The sequence below is a fragment of the Corvus cornix genome, chromosome 3 (genome assembly GCF_000738735.6).
Source record: "Corvus cornix cornix isolate S_Up_H32 chromosome 3, ASM73873v5, whole genome shotgun sequence".
NCBI classification, from domain to species: Eukaryota; Metazoa; Chordata; class Aves; order Passeriformes; family Corvidae; genus Corvus; species Corvus cornix.
The window spans coordinates 72,631,709-72,655,568 of record NC_047056.1 but is presented as its reverse complement, the minus strand read 5'-3'; the positions used below and the strand labels follow the sequence as shown (position 1 = coordinate 72,655,568).

The 23,860-nt window shown below is 35.2% G+C and overlaps 1 protein-coding gene across 5 annotated transcripts in view; it reads left to right on the top strand.

Moving 5' to 3' along the window:
• GRIK2 (glutamate ionotropic receptor kainate type subunit 2) overlaps window positions 1–19,317 on the top strand; it is a 366,191-nt gene extending 346,874 nt beyond the window's left edge. For 3 of the 5 annotated variants that reach the window (XM_039568100.1, XM_010403513.3, XM_010403535.3), the window contains 2 exons: window positions 7,909–8,086; window positions 14,338–14,452. In XM_039568100.1, the coding sequence (XP_039424034.1) occupies window positions 7,909–8,086; window positions 14,338–14,351 (192 nt within the window). In that variant the 3' untranslated portion in view covers window positions 14,352–14,452. The other 2 variants (XM_039568102.1, XM_039568103.1) reach the window with 2 other exon arrangements.
• Window positions 19,318–23,860: the final 4,543 nt, after the last annotated feature.

Below are 23,860 nucleotides of genomic sequence, written 5' to 3'. Positions count from 1 at the left end.
GCTTTTAATTTTTCTTCAATGTGTTTAATTGTAGCCAGATTTCAGGACAAGTGACTATTTCTCCTCTTATTCAAGCCTGAAAAAAGACAGCTTTTTACTCCTGGAAGTTCACTGCAGTTAATTTTATGGATGAAGAAGAAATCTGAAACTGTAATGGGAAACAAATTAATCTTCTACTGATAATTCTGATTTTTAAAAGACAAACTGTCTGTAGCTCAACGCAAAAATCTAAAAATGTCTCTATAGAAATGTTCTTTATAGGAGTTTATACTTGCAAAGTTGTCCTGGTAACATCTGGAAAAGATTACATGATTCTTTTTTTGCTGGGTTTACTACTGATATGATGTCCTGTAATTTCAAACTGACCCAATTTTGAAAATCCTATTGTTAACTTGTTCTGTATTTGCAATTTATACAACCAGAATACTGTAATTGTGCTAAGACTAGTAATATATTGAAAAATTTGTAGTTGAAATTATCACTTTTGCAAAATAATTAAATAAATCTTTCTATATGTATGTGCCCATGTCTAAACCTAAACTAAAACAGTGTATTTTATTGCTATGGCAAATTCTGAATTTTAAACCTTGAGAGAAACAGTTGGATTTTTCTAGGTCTTTTTATTTTTGCCTTTTTTTTTTCTTTTTTCTTTTGAGGAGATTGTGACCTATGACATTTTTTAAATTTATGTTTATAAATTTAATTTAATAAAATCAGTAGTAAATCCAAAAGATATATTTATATTGGTATTTTTCCAGATGATGCTAGTGAGCTTTTATAACTTGAATCATTACTCAGAAAATTTACTATTTGTTTTCACTTCTTTTGAGGCAACCTTTTGGTACTCAAGTTTCCTGTTATAAATATACTGTTAATTTTTTTTTTCTAACACACACTAAGACAGTGTGAGGTTTCAAGGTCCTAAACACTGTTTGAACATGGGTACATTCATTTAATTGTTAAAGGACCCTTTAGGTCCTCTTCTTTACAATACTGCAGGGTAATTCCTTCTGTTAACATACTATTGGAATGTTATGTTTCTGAAATGAATTTGTAAGGAAAAATATACCGGTTACTTAAGAAACCTGTGTAAATATCAATAATTTTTATCCATTCCTAAAATGGATATGGATCTCATATGAAAATCAGTAAAATTTGGTTTAACTTTTCTGGATTTTTAGCAAGCACTCAATTAGAAAAATAGGATGATTTTGATAATAATTTTGTTACATGAGTTCAGTATTTTATAGGGTGTAAATACATATCTTATGTGATAATAACAGCATGTTGGAAATTGTGAGAGGAAGCAAACAGAAATTTTCTAATTAAGGATTTGTTTCCTTAAGTCCTTCACTTTTGGTGGGGGAGAATGTGTTTATGTTTGTTTGGTTTGGGTTTTTTTTGGTTTTGTGGTTTTTTATTTATTTTTTCTTTTGTTTTTGCTTTTTTCCATTTGTTTGTTTATACGTGTTGGATAGAGATAGCAGTGACTTGAGGAATGTGACCTTTCAACAGCATTTGTTCCAGAAATGTTTCATCATCAAGTATTTAGGTATCTAAAAAGTCAGGAATAAATGTGAAGCAGTTGAGTTGAGTTGAATCAGGCCTCTCTCCTCTCTCTCCTCCTTGCCTCCAATCACTTACCTTCCATCTCCTGACTGCTACTCCCCAATACCCTGATATCAGCAGACCATTGAAATTTCAGTGCAATTTTATTTATTGAATGAACTTAAGAGGAAGATGATGCTCGTGTCCCTACACTTGGCCTACCCCAGCATCCCCTCACCCACTCTTCTTGCAGCACCCAAAGACCTTCAGAAAACGTCTTTCAATCTCTCCAAGTGTAGCAGATCCCCTTTGCCTAGGACAGGGAGTAACAGCAGCCTGGAGAGAGATGAGAAATCCTATAATTTGTCTCCAGTCTCTACAAATCCTCTGCTGAGAGGAGTAAACCATGCAAATAATCCTGCTTTGGATAACCCATGGGGAGAGAGGAGGCACTTATTTTTAGTAACATTTGTGGTTTCATCCCTTTGAAATCAGAGTATCATTCTGTCATAGTGTTTGTCAGTATTTGGAAACAGGGAAGATCAAAGGTCATATTAAGAGCCAAGGAAACAAAACGAATCAGATAAATTCAGCTGCTGAGTGCACAGAGTATCCTGAGATAGAAGTGGGCATGAGTGTTTGCTTTTTAATGTGTACAAAATATTCGTTGTACTTCCAGCAGGGAGGCAGTACAGATTGAAACTGTATAATATAGATATGGGTTTTAGAATTTTTTATGTCACCCTGCTCTTGGAGCTTACACATAAACAGTGATATTGGCTGGTGTGAACCTTTTTGGAGGAGTGAAATCTTGAAAGGAATCAAGCTCAGAAAAGCAGCCGACAAAATGGTGTTATTTGCTAAAATAAAAAATGTTGCATCATGTAAACAAAGTGGTTCAGAACATCTATGCCCCTGATGTGTTTAAAAGTCCAAAGGAACCATATGGTACTCCTGAGATTTTCTGGTGAAGAAAATAGATGATTTTATGCCACCACAACACTTTCCAGACAGATAGAAATTCCTCTTTTATTGACATCTTTCAAAAGCAAAGATAAGCCTGGATGTTATCACAGTTAGACTGCCAGTCACTGACGCTTACTAAAGCTAGCTTGCCTGACAAATAAGTATCCTAAATTACTATTTTCTAGAAAATCCAGAAATTATGAATGTGAGAACAGCTGTATATGGTTTAAATTCTATCATTTCTAGCTGTTCCAAACTCATTGAGCCTTCAGCAGGTTGGAACTAGATATGCTTGTGTAAAAATAACAGATGTAAATTTTACTAATTTTGAACTGTTAAGTACTTCAAATAATGTGAAATGAGACACATACCTTAACTATTTGTTAAGAGATGAGGTCATACACTTCCTATAGTGAAAAATTCTAGATTAAATCTTATACTGAAACAGTAACACCAACAAAATATTTCTGGAGTTATACAATCAAATCATAACATAAACATCAATTACATTAACCTCTCTTAAATATTTATTTATAGTTTATTATAAGACCAATAAAAACAATAACTACATTAATACTTGTTTATATTTCACATACATTTACAGGGAAGAAAAAAGCTATTGAAATTTCCATGTTAAATGATTCACTGCTCAGCTGCACAATTGAGTTGAGAAAGATCAGTGTGGATAATTTATCTCACAAGGCACTATGACTGAGCACTTGGCGGGACTGGGCCCAAAGCAGAGATCAGTAGCTAGGAATATACATGTGTTACATATAAAACTGTTCTACTTACAACTGTAGATTCCATTTAACAAGAAATTCTGAATGCTGAGCTGTGACCCATATATGAGACTAACTATGTCTTTGGAGATGGCTCAAATTTATCTGGATGACTCTTGCCTGAAATGAATTGCCTACAATAATTTAGAATACTTTCTGCAAAATGCTAAAACCATGCTTTTGTAATGTAAGGATAGCAGGAACAGGAGTTTCTGGTCTTAACTGGCGCAAAAATTCATGCAGCTTTAATGAGCTGCAGAGTCTTTAGGTTATGGTACAATTTGATCTTAGACTTATTAGAAATTAAATGTGGTTCTGCTATGATTGGTAGTAATTCTGAATTTTCTACCTCACACACGTTTTGATAATGCGATAACCTGGAGTGTATTTTGGACTAGATAACTCTTCTAGTCTTGCATAGTACATAGTCTCATTGTTTCCTTCAGAGCAAGTGCTGGGAATGACAGAGCACTGTCCTTGTCTATGGTAGAATACTGACATTCCAGTTGGCGCAGTGCAAAGGGGTAGGAGGAGATGGTAGGTCAGAGGTTGTCCTGACTGCATTCCTGCAGAGCAACCACAAGATGGTGCCTTCTAATTTCTGAGAGGGAATTTAATTGTCACTTTTTAATAAAATTTATGTCACAATGCTTACCTATAATTGCAGCCTTTCTAAAAATGCTAAAGGCTCGTATTATTTCCCATTGTTTATGATACAAACATCTAATTATGTCATCTACTTGGAAACGTTATTATCAGACCTTTTTTATCTAGCCAATCTTGACAATAAATGCTCAGTCATTTACATTTTATAATTGCTTTTGCTGCTGAATGACCTGCTCCCTTATTTTAACAGGTACTCAGAGGGCAGTGAATAAGCAAGGTTAGAAACAGAAGCCATTTAAAACAATTACTATGTCTTTTTTTTTTCTTTTTTTTCTTTAATTGATGTGCATCAACGCATTATGGCTCTATGTCCATTTCACGCATTTAGTTTTGTTTAGTTCATATTATTATCATATAGGCCAGGGAAAACATTGACCTTGAAGACCATTAATATTCAGCATAATATATTGATAATTCTCAGTTTGAGAATTTATTGACCTTTCCTTTGATTTTGTGTGTTGGGGTTTTTTTTTAAGTTTTCTCTGAGATTATTTCCATTTTCTTACGACTTTTACACAGTAATTAGATACTACTGTAAGTGTCAGCTGTGTGATAGAAACTACACGTGCACTGCTGAAAACATTAGGATGAAATTCACAGTATTGATGAAGGCAGTGCCACAGACATATCAATCATTCCTTGTTGTCACCCTTGTAAATTGTTGTCCTTGTGCCTATCCCGGTCAGGGTTTCTTTGGAGAGGGTGGCATTGGCTGGAGAAGTTATCTGCAAACCTGGCTTTATTAATGCAGTGGTCCCACAACTTTCTCAAGAGGAAAGGAAGGGCCAAGAGCTGATAGGCTGAAACAGCTGTTGCGCTGTTCCATATGCAGTTACACATCATCCTGATTTTTCTTCTCTCAAATATGATTTAACTGTTCCCGATTTGTTTACATGGAGTCAGTAGAAATGTTAATAAGAGGTTCTTTTCCAAGGTCCTTCTGTGATCTATTTGTACTAGGATAAGTTTCATTAATTATGTCATACAGTGCTTCTTTTTAGAATTGATGTGAGCAAAGTGCAATATATAGCTTGTCCTATATGGGTAGGACTTACAGGAAGAAGTTGATAATTACTGGAATATTGTGATGCTTCTTTGTCAGCAGAATGTGTAGAAAGTAAATATTTTAATCATTGTTGTAATTGTTATCTTACCAACAGTGCAAAACCAAATTTCAACAGTTTCACATGAAAAAATGAAAATGTTTTAGGATCCTTCTTGTTTTACCATAATATTTCATGGTATGGTGGTTTGGGTTACTTTTCCAAATTTTATTAAATTAGTGTTCACTAAAGTATTTTTCTTTACTTTCTCAAAAAAATGCAGTTATGTCAGTTTTTCTGGATTTCAAAAATATTCCTAAGAGTTTAATATCAAAAGCCTTTGAATCTGGGACAGTAATTTATAGTAGTTTTGGAACAATACCAAAGTAAATCTCAGCCTAGTGATTTCTTTCCAGAGGGAGACAAGTTCAAAAGATTTTAAAGTTGAAAAGCCTGTTCCTCAGGCTACAAGAAACAAAAGAATATGGGCATTCTTGGTAAATTGAAGTAAAAGTTTTGGGATTTATATCCCAAGTAGCTTTTATACAATCTACAGTCAGTGATGTAGTCTGTATTCTTGTGTCACATTTTTTAATGGAGTAACCTCAGAAATTTTAATTTTGGCTGGGAAAAGCAGCAGCTGGGACAGGTAATGAAAGAAAACATATTTCCAACATTAGCACACTGCATTCTGCAGATATGCCATTGTAAAATTGGGAACTTCTATCATCCTGTAGTCCCCTGAACACTGTAAGAGTGTGTACAAACTTGTATGGGTAATTTGTGCGTAAGCGTAGAGATTACCTGAATTTCAGGTATTAATTTGAATTAAATGCCCTCTTGGAAACCATGTAAGTATATATTAGAGGATATTTTCTAAAGGGAGGAACTGTTGCAAAACCCAACAAATCAAAACAAAACTCTCCAATACCAAAATCAAATCGACAGCCTACACCTCCAAACACCTTTAACAGAAGAAAAAAAAAAAAAAAAAGGAAAAAAGCAAGTTACCAACTGTGGCATTTTAAAGTAATTTTCAAACAATAAAACACTAAAACCAAGACTCTATTTTGATTTTTGATTGCCGTAACTAGTATCTATATGGTAATAGACCTTTTTTCTGAGGTATTTTTAATATCTTAATTTGTGTCTTTCAAAAAACAACAGAAAATTTAGAAGTGTATGTAAAGTTGACCATTACACGAGTACCTAAGTATACAAGTACAGGAGGTTCACTATAGTTCCATAGTCATTCAGTCAAAGATCAGAGCTTAAATCATAGGTCTGAGTTGTGGAATAATTTAAGTTTGACAAGAATTTGAAGTTGTATAAAAAAAAATTTGGAAACCCCTGCATTTTGCTTACTTTATAGCAAATACAGTTCACTTTCACTCATCAGTAGAAAGAACCATGCACATTATATAATTATTTTCTCCTCTGATAAAAATATTTTCTTCATTCTAATGAAAAAAATCAGATCATACAACATTTGTGTCTTTCTAATAATTTTTCATTGTCTTCCTCTAAATATTACTTTAGCATATAATATTTTAATATAGAACATTATACTTTCAGTTTTGAATTGATGAGCTATACTGTAGTTAAGTGTAGTAGCAAATACAATTTAGTTCAGCTGATTTATTTACTTTGACTTTTGTATAGGTCAGCAAAGTAACAACAAGCACTTCCAACTACCTTTTAGATTGAGAAAATGTCAGGTGAAACCATATAATTGTAGAGAAATGGCTGCTAAACCTTTTGAGATTATGCACTGCAATATGACTATAATAGTGTTTCCAAAACAGTAGAAAACCTTGGCATTAAGTTAATACTAATAGTCTCTCTCTGTTCAATATGATTTGAGGCCATGGCAAATTTTTTTAGTTCATACTATCACACTGAGCTATAAAAATAGTATAAATTTTTGCAATGAATAATGTACAGAGCACTTAAGCTGAGCAAAATTTGAAAAAAGGTGTTTAGAATTCAGGTAAGAAAGATTATATTTATTTTCTAAAATGTCTCTGTAAAATTAACTATTTATTTACAAATTATGCTATACAAAGCATTTTAATCCAGATAGATTGGTACTACAAAGCATCAATTACATATCATCATCATTTCCTTTCACCATGCCTGGTGATCAACAAACCTGACATTCCTTGGACAATAAGAATGAATTTAGATGTAGGATCAAAGATCATTCAACAAGTGAATGAACTTTCACATCCCATGGCTGAGAATACAAGATCTTAGGGGATTGACTCAGTGCAACCAGGATCACCTCTGCTGAAAGGCAGAGAATTATCCTGCGCAGCTGTGATTGCAAAATACAGACCCATTAACATTGCAATGGATGTTGTTCTAAACCAGTTAGGCAGTGCTAGATATTCTGTTATTTATTTTCTCAGTGGCAGCTGCATGGCTGAGGTAGTATTAATTGCTCTCAGTCCTTATTAAACACCTGTGAATCATGTGCAGCCATTGTCCAGGGACATGAGACAGCAGTACTATGTTCTGGAAGAAGATCTGGACTGGTGTGACACGGTTTACGTCAGTGGAAATTATTGCCTCTGACTGAAACACTAATGACAAATAGCACTTATTGCCACTCTTTCCATTTGAAAACACAGACCCAAACCTGGAGAAATGTGAGACTGTCAGCCTCTTCCAGAAGAGGTTGAACTGACAAACAAGGACAGAAGATATCTTCTGAGTGCTTGCCTTTACCTGTCCAACACAGAACCTGTCTCCCAGGGATTAAACTGCCATCACCCCCCTATATCAGCCAGGCACTGGAAGCTCAAAATGACTGCACCATCCTGGTCTGACAGTAGAGTAGAACTGTGTATCATCTGCGTGTCAATGACACCACAGCCCAAATTATTTCATTATCTCCTCAGTGGCCTCATATACATGTTGAAAGGAGAGATGACAGGATGAAACCTTGTGGAATCCTGCATGAGAGAGAGCCCTCGGGGCTGATGAGCAATTGCCCTATGCCATCCTCTGGGATTTCTCTGAGAGGAAAGAGTGGAACCACACAAGTGCAATCCCTTCTGCCCCAGCCTAGGTCCACAGGTGAGTCAGAAAAATATCATGGTCAGTGTAATGGCCAGAAAGGCTGCTGGCAGAGCTAAACAAAACCACTTTGAAAAAGCTTTCTGCTATAATAGAAGTTCCCCACCAACCACAGAAAGAAGGGTAGTTGTCAGGATGGAAACAAGGAAAATAGCTTCAGAAGACTTTAAATGAACTCAAGTGTTGCTTTCCTGGAAGTCTCTGTCATCCACCAGAGTGCATTTTGTTCTGTTAGGAGAGTGGTTGAATTGTTTTTTGGTGGGTTTTGTTTGTTTGTTTGTTTGTTTTATGTGGGTTTTTCTGACACCAGTTGATAATTTATTTAAGGCAAGCTGGAATTTTATTGTCCCACTGGGAGACACAATAAACACTAGAAGTGGCCTGCAATGAGGTCCTGTATGTCATCCAAGTTCATCTCATAACTCTAAAACTCAGCAAGCACTTCAGCCTGTGGAAAATTGTTTCAGTGTTGTTTTGTTATAGGAAGGGTCAGTCCCATCAGACTTTTGTTGATCCTCTCCATCAAATAGCTACGAAAGTCCTTGAAACAGCCAGCATTCAGTCACAGGGTAAAGCACCTCATGCTACATCAAGACGTCTGCAACTACTCTACTGGTCGTGACTTTGTAGATACTATGGTGAAAGCAAAGCTTCATCTGTGGAATTAAAATTTTCACTTTGCTTGATATTATTGTCTTCATTTGAGTGGGCAGTGAAATTTGTGTTTCATACAAGTGACATCTATTTTGGTCTGAAAATAACTACCTAAAATGGTTGCTCATTCTATTTCTACCAAGAAACCAAATAATTGCTAAATCTAAAATTGAGAATATACTGGTGATATGTTTAGGTAATCGGTGTGGATTTAGTCTGAAGTGTACTTGTGCATTATGCTTGCTATGGATTGAAACTGTACTGCATCAGAAAAGTCAGTGGCAAAATATTTTTAATGTAACTATATTATGCATATATAGATATGTATAGCATGCACATATATGTGCAACCTTTGATCTACAGTCATGCTTAAGAATAGGTATATAACTAAACAACCTAAAAATCTGATCATTACAAGTACACTTCAACTTCGAAATGCTTGTACTTTAACTACCATGATATGTGATTTTACTTTTCTGAGGTTATTTTCTCTTCTTTAATTGTTCATCTCTTTGTGATCTTAAGCCAATGTTCTGATAGGATTTGTTTTTCTGTCTAGAGAGTTTAAGACTGACAGGTTTTCCATATACATATTTAAAAGCCCTGAAGGAGTGGCATAGGAATCAGAAACTGATTAGGAGGGAGAGTCAGGGTAGGACTGCGCATTCATTCTCAGCTAACTTCAAGACAAAAAGCAGTTTGATTGATATGTCCTCCTAGATACTAGAAAAATGACCCATAACACAACAAGACAATGCAGGATTACTGCTGTTACTGCTTTAAGATAATTGAACAAATTTCCAAATAACGTCTGACAGATAAGACTAGAAGTAATGAACTTCTCAGTAAATCTTAAATATTTCTATTGAATGTTGAGAGTCAGCTTTATATTATCTGCATCAAAGAAGGGAAAAACATAAACCAGTGATTGGAGATTTTTTTATTTAAAACACAGTGACTCTTAACCACTTAAATCAGAATGTTTAGACGGGTGCAGACATGCTGTTCTGTCTTCCTGTTGCTCTTTTTAGGCTGTTAAAAGAAAAATCTATGATGATAGTCTCATAATTCTGTGTCTAACAAATGCTATTATGATTTCTAAATACTTTTCTAAATTCCCATAAAGCAAAATAATGAAAGCAGCGTAAGTATTATCTACCTTTCACATTAATACACTTGCAAAAATACATTTTTTTTCTCATGCAGTAAAGCCATGCATAAGCTGTCTAAACAGCTTGTAAGAAGTGGTAACATTTTGCAAAATTCTCATCTTGATTCTTCATGACTTATGAGATGCCAGCTGTGGCAAAGAATGTCAGATGTGTCAGTTACTTCTTTATTTATCTTAAGGAGATTAACTTTTTCATAATTGTTTTGTGTTAGAAAGCTAAGAACTACAGTTCTGATTAAAATTATCTTTTGTACACTTTTTTTGTAATGTTTTATCATGATATGTTGCAAAAAAAACAGATGCACTTATGTGCACTTGGTTTAGAGAGCTGTATGCTGTCCTTAAATTCTAGCATTTGATTATACTTGATGACTTGGAAGCAGCATTTACTTTCTGGTAGCATTTAAGAAGACAACTTATGATTTTGTAAGGGTTAGTGAAAAATCGATAATAACTGATGTTCTTGTAACATGCCTGCAGTGTGGAAGGTAAGTTGGGAGCAACAGGTTATTTTCTTTGAATTAAGTGGAGAGTCTTGTAATATATACTAAAGTGCTCAATTCCATGACGGACAACAGTTTTGAAATGTAGTCTTTCAGTTCTGTAAACATTTTGCTGTTTTTCCCTAGCAATTGAATTCAGGATCAAGATATTGGATTATCTTTTCTAAAATCATATCTGAAAATGTCTTCTACCTGTCACCAAAAAAATATTCTACAGCTGCTTCTTGTTTTCATGTCTTATTATTCCAAAAATTGTATCCTACCAGTGAAAGAAGACAAAGTTAACTGTATAGAAAATGGAGACTACAGAGATTGGAATTGAAATTAGACAAAAAAATTGATGATTTCAATTTTAAAAAGTAAACCATAATGTAATCCTTTCTGAAATTTATTGAATATGACTTTTGTAATATGTGTGAGAACTCTTCCTTTTATTTCTCAGAGAGAACCCAAAGAAGAAAAAAGATCTGCGTCATGAACTCTAACATAGCCTTGAAATAATATTTTTTAAATACATGAGTATTTCAGTGTGTGAAATTTGAAACAAACAAACAAACAAAAGATGTGTAACAATACTCTTCATTGGAAACAATATTTTTATTACTGTATGTGAATAAAAGTTCCCATAAACAATTTATTAAAAATAATTTGAAAATATAGAATGGAAGAATATTCTATATAAAATGATTCTCTCAAAGTTGTGGCATCTGCCTTATTAAGACTGTCACTCATTTCAACATTACTCTTTTAATGAGTTTTTATAGCCAGGTAAAATTCTCAGATAAACTGTGTTGGCAAGTTATTTGAGGTCTCATTTTCAGGGTATTTCAGAATGTTGACATGTATTTCCTTACTTCTTGAATGTTGGTTGCAATCAATTTCCTACTGATATTACCTAAAAATGTACACCCTTTGCAGATTTTTGCAAAGGTTTTGGTGGATTGATGCCTCTTGAAAAGTATTCGTTCTAATTTGGCACTCTTCTTAGACATCTTGGCAAAAAAAAAGACAAGACACACAACCTTGAAAGTTTTAAGTGCTAATGCATCATTTTAAAATTTAGAGAGATTTTGTTCATCATAATATATCAGTTAGGTCTTTAATTCCAAAGGTGAGAGCCATATAATGGCTACAAGTGGTGTAGTGCTGAGTTGCACCATTTACCTCTTAATGGATTCCCTATGAAATTCCTGAGTTATATGCTAGGTTCCTCACATAGCAGAAATTCCAAGATCTTCAAGCCTTAGCAATTTAGCCTGTAAGGCACTAGGGAATACTAAATTTAATCTTGTCCGTTTAAAATATTTCAGGGTTAATTTCAATTTTGTAATCATAATGACAGTTTTGATGTCAAGCAACAGCTCTTTATTAGAAAAAAGGGAAAGTCTAAGAGAATTGAATATTTTCTTTCAAAGTATAGCTGGATAAGGAGGTACAGTTTTCTGCTTTCTACAAAATGCTCAGCAAAGATACCTTATGCTTTAAGAGCTGACATATTAAATTCAGACCATTCAATTAGGAATTTTAGCCACCTCATTCACACAAAGAAAGCTGTCTTGGATGTCAACCAAGCGCACATTGCAGAGCTCACTTCAGCCAGAAACGCCAAACTTTCACCTCTCAAGGACAAGTACTTGACTCTGAACCAGAGAGGTATACCTCCTTCTCCTTCGGACTCACAACTTATTTTCTTAGTTGTAGGTGTTAAAACCCTTTCTGTTGTAAGTTGAATAGGCATTATTCCTTTATTTCAAACTCAGCAGGAGAAAGAAATGCTTCAAAGGAAGAGTATCACAGACAGAGCAAGACTGTCCTTTCCTTCGCTTCCCACCTTCCTGTATCCTGATTCACGCAAAGGATTAGGGAAGGGTGCATTTGTTCAGGATCTGATGAATTCATGTTCAGTTCTAACTCATGAATAAGAAAAATCATGTTTGCAGTCTTCTGCACAAAACAGAATTTTATGTAATACTATTGAACTCCTCAGTGAAACAAGAACTACCACTGAAGCCCTTCCTCTGCTGCTGTCTGCTCTCCTTCCTTACCACAGAACAGTACACATTTTCCTGTCCCCCTTTCTCTCTCTCTGCCTCCATTAACTGCTACTGTGCCAAGTGGAACAGGATTGTAGGCCCCAACTGCAAGTGAATTTACCTTGGAATGGTCTAATACCTGTAGGTTATAGCTGTTTACTGAGACACTGAAGCTTAAATTTCTCTGGTAGAAGATGCCGTTATATTGACACTCTTAAATGTGAGTCACGTTCAGCTCTAATGCTCCAGCTGATGACTGGCTGCACAGAAGAAAAGGATATCTGCCTCATATTCTTCTTTAGCAGTTGCCACATTTTTTAAGGAACTTGTTTTGTTAGGTCCTCTCAGAGCATAACTATTGTGTTGATAACCGTGTGTAGAGAACTGGAATGTGAATTCTGATAGGATCCAGGACTGAGCCAAGCACCAGTGTGTTTCACAGAATTTCTACTACTGCCAAATGACCTAGCTGTAAAATGTAATGTGGAAAACTGAGTGCTTTCAGCCCTGGAGGTTGGAAGCTGAATGCAGACTTTTATAAATACAGATTCAATCTAGATTCCCAAAGAACTAGGTAGGGTAAGGTGCTTAAATACTTTTTGGATCTAACCTCCAAGCTTCAGATTTGTATGAACAATGAAGATATAACAGATCAGAAATAAAGCAGGATTTTTATTTGAAAGGTAAAGGAGACAATTATATATTGACTACCACTAATTAAGCAAAATAAAAAAAATGATCATGAGATAGTTATAGTAATTCTAGGTGCTTTGACTTTTTTGGTTCTTGTTTGATAGGTTGCTTGTTTGTTTTTCATTTGTTAATTTACCTTTTTTCCTGATCATCTTCCTGGCATGGAAATTAATTCTTAAGAGAGAAAAATGCAAAGGGTCACACCTCAAATTTATTTTGGGTGAGGGCAATTGTCAGAGGCTTGGCTTAACATCTCAGCTTCTGGGATGTGTTATTTAGTTGTACATTTCTCCATTAGCTGGAAAACGTTTAAGTTAAACTCTATGATGCAGAGCCCAAAAGTGAGACTTTTTTTCCTTACTACCATATGTCATTCCATACTCCAATTCTCACACTGAGACAAGTCTAATTGCTCAGCACACTATTAGCAGTTGAAAATTCAGTGAGACTGAGGGAATAGGGAGATTTTACTTTACTTTTCAAATTGCTTGCACTGCAAAATGGAAAAAGGGCTTTGAGGATTTGACGGAAATTTTAATAAACTTTTTCTAATAATATGCTTTTCATAAAGATCAACAAAACTGAATTCTTGGGGTTTTTTTTTGCCAACACATACTCCATAAGTGATAATCACTAGTGGGAAAAGTGTTTATGTACGGAAGATATTATAAATAACAGAGTAAATATTAGTTTTCAGTAATGGATCTGGATTTTAACAGTGTTTAAACATGAATTCAGGTAAACTTCTTATACTAAACCTTAATGTTTTGTTGAAGAATACTTATTTTAGTCACATAGAAATGCGATTATTATTTTGAAATATGCTTAAGGGGATTTTACTGAATGCCTAATATACATATTACATTCAGATACTGTACTGTAAGTCTAACTTGTTGACAGAAAATCTGCTTGAAATAATTATATGTAGCATATGCATCCACAGTCATACCTGCCATAAAAATAATTCTAGAGGCAAGGTGATTTTTACACTGAGTCATCACAGTTCGATAAGTAATTTTGATTATTATGTGATGCATATTGTAAAGACAACAGCTTGTTTTGAGCTTCAGACTGAGACAAAGAAAAGACTGACAAGGCTGTGCCAGTACAGTAAATCTGCTTCTAGGCATTGCAGTTAGTAATTTCTTACAGCTGTTTTGTTTTTTTTCTTTCTTGTTTCTCTCTTTCCTTCTGTAGAGGTCCTTCTGTAGTGCCATGGTAGAGGAGCTAAGGATGTCTCTGAAGTGTCAGCGTCGATTAAAACACAAGCCACAGGCCCCTGTTATTGTGAAAACAGAAGAAGTTATCAACATGCACACGTTTAACGACAGAAGGTTGCCAGGTAAAGAAACCATGGCATAGAGCTGGGAAGGCAAATACCCCAAGCACAAACTGTCGTCTTTTTTCCAAACAACCTTGCAAGAATGTTTCCTGTGGAAATATGCAACAAGTGCAAAATAAAATGAGTTACCTCATGCCGCTGTGTCTATGAACTAGAGACTCTGTGATCTCAGCAGTTGCAATGGCCAGACTCGAATCACAAGCATCATGGATCAACCAAGTTATGCAGGGTTAACACTGTTTGTCATGGGTTTCCACCATTCTGAATGAATGAATGTTCCATGTGAGTTTTGTGGCTGGTTTCAAATGCAGTCTCAGTGAGAAGTTACAGGTTCCTTTAGAAGTTCAACGGTTGCCAGGAAAGGGAGAATAAATGTCCAAGATGATACAAACCACAGAAGGAGTCTAGTAAAAGTAATGTCTCAGAACTGTAGTGGAACAAGAAACCATATGTTTTTCTGAACTTCCCAGCACAGAAAAGTTGGTAACTGCTGGTAGACTGAAACTACCATCTGGACCAAGCAATATGAGCTTCCTGGATGGAAGAAATGTTAAAAGTGAAGAAACATGAATCCCATGAATAGAAGAATGAATACAAGGATGTTCACCTGCTTTTTTTTGGACTGTTTGTGACACTGAAATAAGTAAATAAATAATAATTACAAAAAAAGGTAACTTAAATTTAACTGGGTTGGAACGTTGATCTAAAAAATGAACAAAAATATTTCCATAATTTTGACCCAATTTTTAGATGAATGAAAGTTTCCTTAGTACAAAGGAATGTATCTTACAACTTTTAGATATAAGCGATTAATTTTTTTTTCTATAATTGTGAAAAGAGGGAGGGGGGTGGGAAGCAGTGTTTTTCACACATAGAGGGCTTGCATTTTAGCCTGAATAGGTTTTGAAACACTTGTTCCTGCTACTAATTGAACTCAATGGAGCCTGTGTAATTCTCGCTAATGTTGGAAGTGGGATGGGTCACCTAAAAGAAGTGAATGTCAAGAACTTAAAGGAGGACTGCATTTTTCAATACAGTCGCAGTACTAAATGAACAAAATTCTTGAGCAGTTTTTTTTTTCCAAAAAAAAAAAAAAATGTTCAGGTTTATTTGTGGAAATGCAAGATTTCTATGAAAATAGTTTTTGTATGGAAATTTTTGTAATACTTTTTATCAACAAAATAAGAACATGTGTTTCTGTCAGGGGTGTGATGCCAAGCATGAGTGGTAGTGCGTGCGCACCACCAACGTTTGGTGAAAACTATTTTTATCATGAAAAAGGAATCTTAGAAGAGACATATTTTCAAGTTATATAATATAAAAAAATAGGTGCACTACCACCACTGCTTACCATGCTACACCCCTGGTTTCCACTAAGCTGATAACATGCTGTCATGAACAATTATGTGTAAATGGTAAAAGACACAGACCTCTTGACTACATTGTGATAGAAGTTAAAATGCACTCAGTTTGCTGTTTGAATTCAATGCACAAAATTAAAAAAAAAAAAAAAAGGAAAGAAAGCATTAAATTTATGTCAGTTTTAGTTGATTTGGTTTTGCTGTGTGATTTGAGCAACATATGTGCAGTACTTTGTATCAGTACTGGTACTTAGCTTCAGCTTAGTGCCCTATCCTGACGATTCTTGCCACTAAATTTGTGGCAAGAGAGTTTGCTGGGATTTCTGACAGAAGCCATTACAGTACATTGTGATAATATTTGCAGGATTTGGCTCTTAGCTGCTTCAAAGTTAATTTATATGTCCTGTCTGTGGTGAGTTCCTGGACATAACATTTTGAAATACTGCCCTAACGCTGCTGAATCTTGCACCTCTGTCTGCTGTAAATTTATTTGTATCTCAACAAGAAATGTATAGTATGGACTATGTAGGAATGTTATGTCAACCAAACAAAGAATTATGAAGATGGTCTTTACATGGAAAAAAATTAATTTGACTAATTAGGAAAACCCCCCAAAAACCATTGAAATAATCATAGATAATAAGTCATTGGTAAGTAATGAGAGTGGTTGTTTACTCAGGCTTAATTTAATCTTATCATTATCCTTATGGCACAGAAATATAAGATATATCATCCAAACTGTAGAAATTATATAATGAAATTTGGGGGTAAATGGGAGGTTTGTGTCTACTACCCAGTTATCATAAATCTTCATAGAGACTGAGCTGGCCATTTCCATTGTGAGCAGGGACTGAGAAAGCAAATTCTCTTATATTTGTGAGTTTCATCCCCATTTATGTGATAACAAAGAACAGGTTATCTTTGTCTGAAGTATAAAGAAGATAAAAACCCTTTTAGGAATTTTTCTGGAAATGAGTATACTTACATAATTTATATTTAAGTTAATTCTTTAAAACACAAAGGGGAAAAGAGTAACTGTCATATAACACAATGAAAACTCCTAATTATGATGGCTTGGAATGGATAAAATTGGCTATTGCATTTGATTGATGATTTACAATAAAATTTGTAAAATCATGTAATAAAATGCTGTATTATATTCAAACACACCGTTCTTTTCTCCATTGAGGATGTTGAAATAAGCAGGATTTCATTCTCACCATGATGCAGAAGACTAATTCTCATCAATCTTTATGTGACCCAAAGTAAGAGAGAATGCAGAATATGTCCCAAATATTTTATTGGGTCAAAGTTCCCCAAGGAACAGAACTTCTATCACAGAGGTATTGTGGCTTAATTAAGATTTTGGTCAGAATTTCAGCCTTCCATTATTGAGGGAGATATGCAAAGTAACTGGAGATTTGTGTTAAAGATCAAGACTAGAAATGCATGGCTCCACAGATTCGTAGTAGGATAATGGGGTTTTTTCCAACAATCATACACTAACTCATGTTGTTACTTTGTTGTGCATTAGTAATTATTTCTGTATTAAGACATTTACAGAAAATTGACTAACACATGACCCCCAAAAGAGTAGAAAATACTACTGATAGTTTTGTACTTGAAAAAGCTCAATTTCTTACAATTTCTTCAAAAACTTCATTTTCTTTTCACTGCTGTGAAAAAAGCACCGCTGCTTCCTCAATTCTGAAGAAAAATTCCTTGTTTTGAAGAGCCTCTGAAAGACTTATCGAAAAATTCCCAAATTCTCATGCTGTATGAGTTTCTATATTGTCATTAAAATTGATGGAACATCCCAGCAAAAAATCAAGTAAATATCTGGCCCACGAAGATAAGGAATCAATATATAACTTCTTTATGTGGTTTCATATAACAGCTTAATTAGCCTGCTCATTTCTCAGGACAGGAGGATGGGTGCTTCTCGGATTGACCTCAAATGTCACTCTAGAGAAGAATTTTAAAGCAGTTATATCTCAAGTGAAATGGTGCTGCCTGGTGGATGACAATTGGAGGTAAAAATTGAACAGGAATTTATTTTTTCTCTGTGTCTGCTTCAATTAGAATAGACATCTATAATCTTTAAGACACAAAAGACACACCATTTAGATCTTCAGGTTGCCTTGGCATGGTCGTATAGCAATAGATAACTAGAAAAAAGGTCAAAACTGCTTTTATGTTGTTGATAAATGCCATTTGTGAAGGACTGGTAGTGAAAATTATAAGGAAAATAGTTTGATGAAGTCAAGAGATCTCTGGTGCTTTATAGTTAATGAAGATTTGTCCAATTATAGACATCAGGAGGCTTTTTTAATGGTATTCTCCTTTTATATAAACATAAGTACAGACATATACAGGGAGTATCTGGCAGATTATATATGTGATATTTCTTTCTGAAATTTCTGTCTCAATTTTCAGTTGAAGAATTCAATATAGATTTGAAATAACCTTTTCTTTCGTTTTATTATTAATTGAGTCTCTGCATTAATCCTTTCTGATTTCATGCATAAAGTGTTCATAACCCCCAAAATAACACAGTTTAGTCCTAATACACTAGCTAGTTAATATTTCAGAATTGAAAAAACATAATTTATGAGGGGGAAAAAATGTTGTGCCAAAATCCAAAGCCGCAAATAGGAGAAATGCCCTAATATTCTACAAAATAAAAATATTTTCAGGGAAAAGGGATCATGAGCAGAGGTAGTATCATAGTAAGAGGTAAAAGATAATGCTATAAAATAATTTTTTATTGTTTTTATATTAAGGATATTAGAAAAATATTTGAAATACTTCAGACAGAGCTTCACTTAGTCTCCAAATACATTGATAAACACAAATAATGATGACTGAAATACTACTTTGAAAGAAGTGTCAAGACTTCTACTTAAGAGGAATCAAGATTTTATCCAATATAGCCCCAAATATGTACTGACATAATATTTAAGGCAAAAATAGGTGTACAGAAGGGATTGTTTTTGTCAGAATTTCAAGGATGTATAGGAAAACCAAGGGTCACTGAGGTTGGCTTGTCTGACTTAGAAGATCACTGCTTTCCAACCTCAAACATGCTACTGTCCTGTTCCCTTCCAGTCTTGCCTCTCTGCCTTCCTACAAGCACCTCTGACACTATGAAATTTGTTTTCAAAGCCCTTTTCTTCTGGCTTTCCTTTAAATATAGTTCTAATTTAAAATAAAGTTACTCAAACACCTCATCTCCCCAGTTTGTATCCACCAAGATAAAAACATTAGCTTTTCATGTGACTGTAATCTAATTGTCTTTCTTTTCATTTACTACCCCTCTCTGTCCCCTTCCTGTGTTATCTTCTCTTGTTGTTCTTGTACTTGCCTAGACTGTAAGCTCTTAGGGGGCAGGGAATCTGTCTTTGATTTGTTCTATGTAGCACCATGAACTATGGAGCTATATAAATAATAAAAAATGTAGATCTTCTTAAATGATGTTTGAAGTGATAGTGATCTGATTGACTACCAGTCTAGTAATATATTGTTTTAGCTCATTGCCTGAAATCCTAATCACTGCAGCAATAGAATAATCAAAAAATAAAAACAATAAAACCAACCCAAAGGAGATATCACACTGACTCATCTTACTGGAATTTTCCCTACATAGTTGGGGTATAGGAATAGAATATCATGTTCACATATCTTCTATAAAGGTTTAAATATTAAACTGTCTAAATTAGAAATTAAAAAAAAAAAAAAAAGTAGATTAACACAGATATACAGGATGAGATTTGTAAAAAGATCTTTTGATTGGTTGAAGTTTCCAAAAGTTATGATTAAGAGATTTGTTAAGCTGAACACCAGGAACTTTTCCTTCCTTCGTCTTATCTTCCCACTTAGAGCAACAAACCTCTCATTGCTGAAATCTATAGCAATCCTGTTTTAGTAATTATTTTATGTATATAATTAGAGATTTTCTACAAAATATAATTCTAAACAAAATTAAAGAAAGACTCCCTTTTGCTTCTATTCAAGAACACTATCCTTCTATGACTGCTGGAATGAAAAATTTTGGGAATTCAAGAAAAATGCTAGCTATAAATGAAAGGAAACAATGCAACTGGCCTTGAGGACAAACTTTTCAGCTTTCTCTTTTATCTCTTTCTTCTTCAAGGAATTCTGTATCACTGAACTTAGTTCTTCTGAATGTTGAAGTATATACTGGCAATTATACATGGATCTGTCTTTCAAGGGTTCTCAGAGCCAAGACAAGCCTTTTTTTCCTCATCACACAACATATTGTTTTTCCAGATACTTAGGAAGTCTAGTCCAAGCTGAAAATAATAGCAAAATCCTAGTGTTTCCTCTTTGCCATGACTGTAGGAGTTTTTTCTTGGTGGAAATAGGATATATTACATTAAATTCACCTGAAAAAATTGTATGAAAACATTGAAAATTGGTAAAGGATCTGTAGTCAGTGTTCCTTGGGCAGCACTGTCCACCACAGACCAAATCTGTAGTGATTTGGTTTTGAAGGTACAGGTTCAATTTATGATGGACTTATGCCAAAGATTGTCTTATGACAGTTTCCCCACAAGTAGACTGCTGGCCCAGGAAATGAAAAGCAGCCTAACAGAGTGGTAACCATTATCATTTTCTTTTATCTTTTCTTTACACGGACTGGCTGGGACATTTAGGCTGAGGTAGATCAACAGAAATTTCTGATATGTACACCTACTAAACAATTTTATGTATTAGCAGCTATGTTGAAAACGCTAATTTAGCATAAGTACAGCTGGCCTGTGGGCTTATCATAGAAGAATCATATCACAGAATCATGGAGGTTTTGAATTGCTGAGTCCAATGTCTTTGGGTGGAAGGGCCTTCTGGAGACTCTTGAGTACAATGTCTCTGTACAAAGAAAGGTTAGCTAGAGAAATTTGTCCAGGGATGGAGACTCTCCAGCCCCTCTCTTTCCAGTGTACAATTATGCTTACAGTGAGGAATATTTTCTTTTGCTCACATTTAAAGGTACTTTATTGCATTTCATTTTGTACTGACAGCCTCTTATCCCCTCACTGGTCACCACTAAGAATCTGGATTCATTTTCCCCCTGTCAGATTGTGCTGAACTTTCTCTTCTCCAGCTGAGTGGTCCCAGGTATCTCAGCCTCTCCCTGTATGACAGATGCTCAAACCCTTAATCGTCTTTGTGGCCAGTCGCTAGGGGCCCTATTCTGTTAAGTCCCTGTCTCTCTCATACTGTGGAGAGCACAATTGGACCCAGCACTCCAAATGTGTTTCGCCAGAAGAGGAAAGATTACAATCCCTGAACTCTTGGGAACGTTCTTCCTAATGCAATCAAGGCTAAGTTGCTTTTCTTAGCTGAAGGGACACACTGCTGGCTCAAGCTCAGTTTGCTGTCTACCAGGACCCCCACTACCTTCTCTGTAAAGCTGCTTTCTACTTGGTTGGCTCCCAGCCTCGGCTGGTACATGGACTTATTCTTCCCCAGGTGCAGGACTTGTCATTTCTCTTTGTTTAGCTTCATGTCCTTCCTGTTGGCCCCTTCCTGTTGTTGAAGTCCTTCTGAATGGCAGCACAATCTTCTTTATCAAACACAGCTCCTTAATGCAATGTTGATAACTTGCTGAGGATGCACACTGTTCTATCATATACATAATTAATGAAGTTATTAAGCAATATGAGACCCTTTGGATATATCTCTAGTTACTGGCCTGTGTCTGGACTTGCTGGCACTGATTACAGTCCTTTTACCTGACAGGTGAGTTTTCAATTTACCTTCTTTTCCACTGATCTAGTTCATATATCCAAAGTCTGTTGGTGAGGTTTTTATGGGGGATAACGCTAAGAACCTTGCTAAAGTAAAAATAAACAACATCCACTGTTCTTCCCTCTTCCACAAAGCTAGTCTTCTCATTATAAAAGGCTATTATGTTGGCCAAAGATTATTTCCTCTCTGCAGATACATGCTGACTCTTATCAGGCACTTCCTAGACCTCAGTGCTTGCAAACAATTTCCAGAATGATGATCTCCATCATCTTCACAGAGAGGGAGATGAGGCTAACAAACGTGCAGTTTTCCACATCCTCCTTATTGCCCTTCATGAAAGGAGGAGTGACACTGGCTTTCTTCCAAACCTCAGGTATCTCTGCCAACCAACATAAGCTTTCAAAGACTATCAAGAATGACCTCACAATGATATCAGTCAGCTCCCCCATACTTTGCAGGTGCATCTCCTCAATTCTCATCGACTTATATATGCCCAGTTTGTTTAAATGTTCTCTAACATGATCCTTTTCCACCAAGGGTAAGTCTTCTTTTCTCCAGACTTTTGCACAGATCTCAGGAACCTCACTCTTCTGTGGGCTTTCCCAAAAAGACCTAAATTGAAGAAGATTCTGAGTACTTGGCCTTCTCCATGTCCTTCATCAGTTCTCCACCCCCACTCCTGCAACCATCCCATGATTTCCCTAGTCTTCTTTCTCCTGCTGATATATCTGTAGAAACCCTTTTTGTTTCCTTCACAATGATTGCTGGATTCAGTCCAGATGGATTTTGGCATTTGTAAAACTGTGACTGCATTCCATGACTGCTTTTCTTAGGATTCTTTCAAGCAGGTCTTGGAATGCCAAAGGCCAAATTCTGTTTTTCGGCAATCTAGGGTTATGATTCAACTTGTCTTGACCCTCTTCCTTCAGAATCCTGAAATTGATCACCTGCAGCCAATACTGTCTCTCACCCTGATTCTTCCATGTTTGTAAGCATGAGATCAAGCAGACAAAGCCTCTCTTGTCTCTTCCAACACCCCTGTCAGGAAATTATCGTCAAACCACTGTGAAAATCTCCTGGGCTGGTTGTGCCTTGATTTGTTGTCTCTTCAGCAGGTACCACGGTTCTTCAAGGCCCCATGAGGACTTGAAGACTGTGAGAACAGGAAGCTTCTTCCAGTCATCTGAAAACATAATCTGCCTGAAATTTGCAACATGCAAGACAAATTTTGTACTATACATCAGGCTATAAATATCCCTTCATCTTCATTTGCAGTATAATTTCATCTTCATTCTCTTGGCACTCTCATCCAATAATATTAAAAAAAATTCTCTCAGTTTAGAGAATAATAAAAAATAAGGGGATTTTTCATATTTATTGTTATTTTCTGAATATTATTGTTATTTTTTCTGAGTATTTCTGAACATTTCCAAGTGGACCATGACTAAACATTTCTCCAACTGGACTCCAATTTTTAGTGAGTTGCCTGATGAGCTGTAAAAAATTTCATTTCTGCATATGTGATGGACAACAGTCACTATCTTAGAGTGAGCAGAAAGGTGACTGTAGGCAGTTTCTGTTGTTCTATTTTGAAACATTTCAGACAGTACAGTTGCTTCAAAATGAAGAGATATTTTCAGCATAACTTATTAATTGGCATGTTTTCATCTTGCTCTCTGAAAGTTTTGAAGCAAATTTGCCTAATGAAAAAAAAGAAGAAAGAAGAAAGACAAAAAAAGAAAGAAACAAACAAACATAAAGAAACAAAACCTATTTGTGTTCAAGGTTTGTAAGACTGAGCAGTTATTTCTAGACTATAATACTGTAATATACTTAGTAAGTTTTCAGATAGCAGGATTTTAAATCACAGACTCATCTCAACTTGGTAACTGCAGAAGCACGTGTATTGCTTTCAAATTTCCAGAAGATTAAATAGCTACCATTGTTAGTAGTACAATCAGTCCTAGATTCAGAAGAAAGTGTCCAAGAAACATGCCTGCAGTACAGCCAAATATTTATCTCCATTTGGTAAACTTTTTCAGGCTTTTCAATTTTAGCTTTTATCTTAAACTCAAATCTATCACTAACTATTTGCTCCGGACTCTTGCTTCTGTTTATATATTTTAGGGTCAGTACAGAGTTCTAACAGACAGATGATCTTTGGCCAGAATCTAGCCTGAGGGAGACAAAATGTGGCCCTTAAAATCAAAGGAACCCAATTATAACCAGGCTATCGATACTGTCG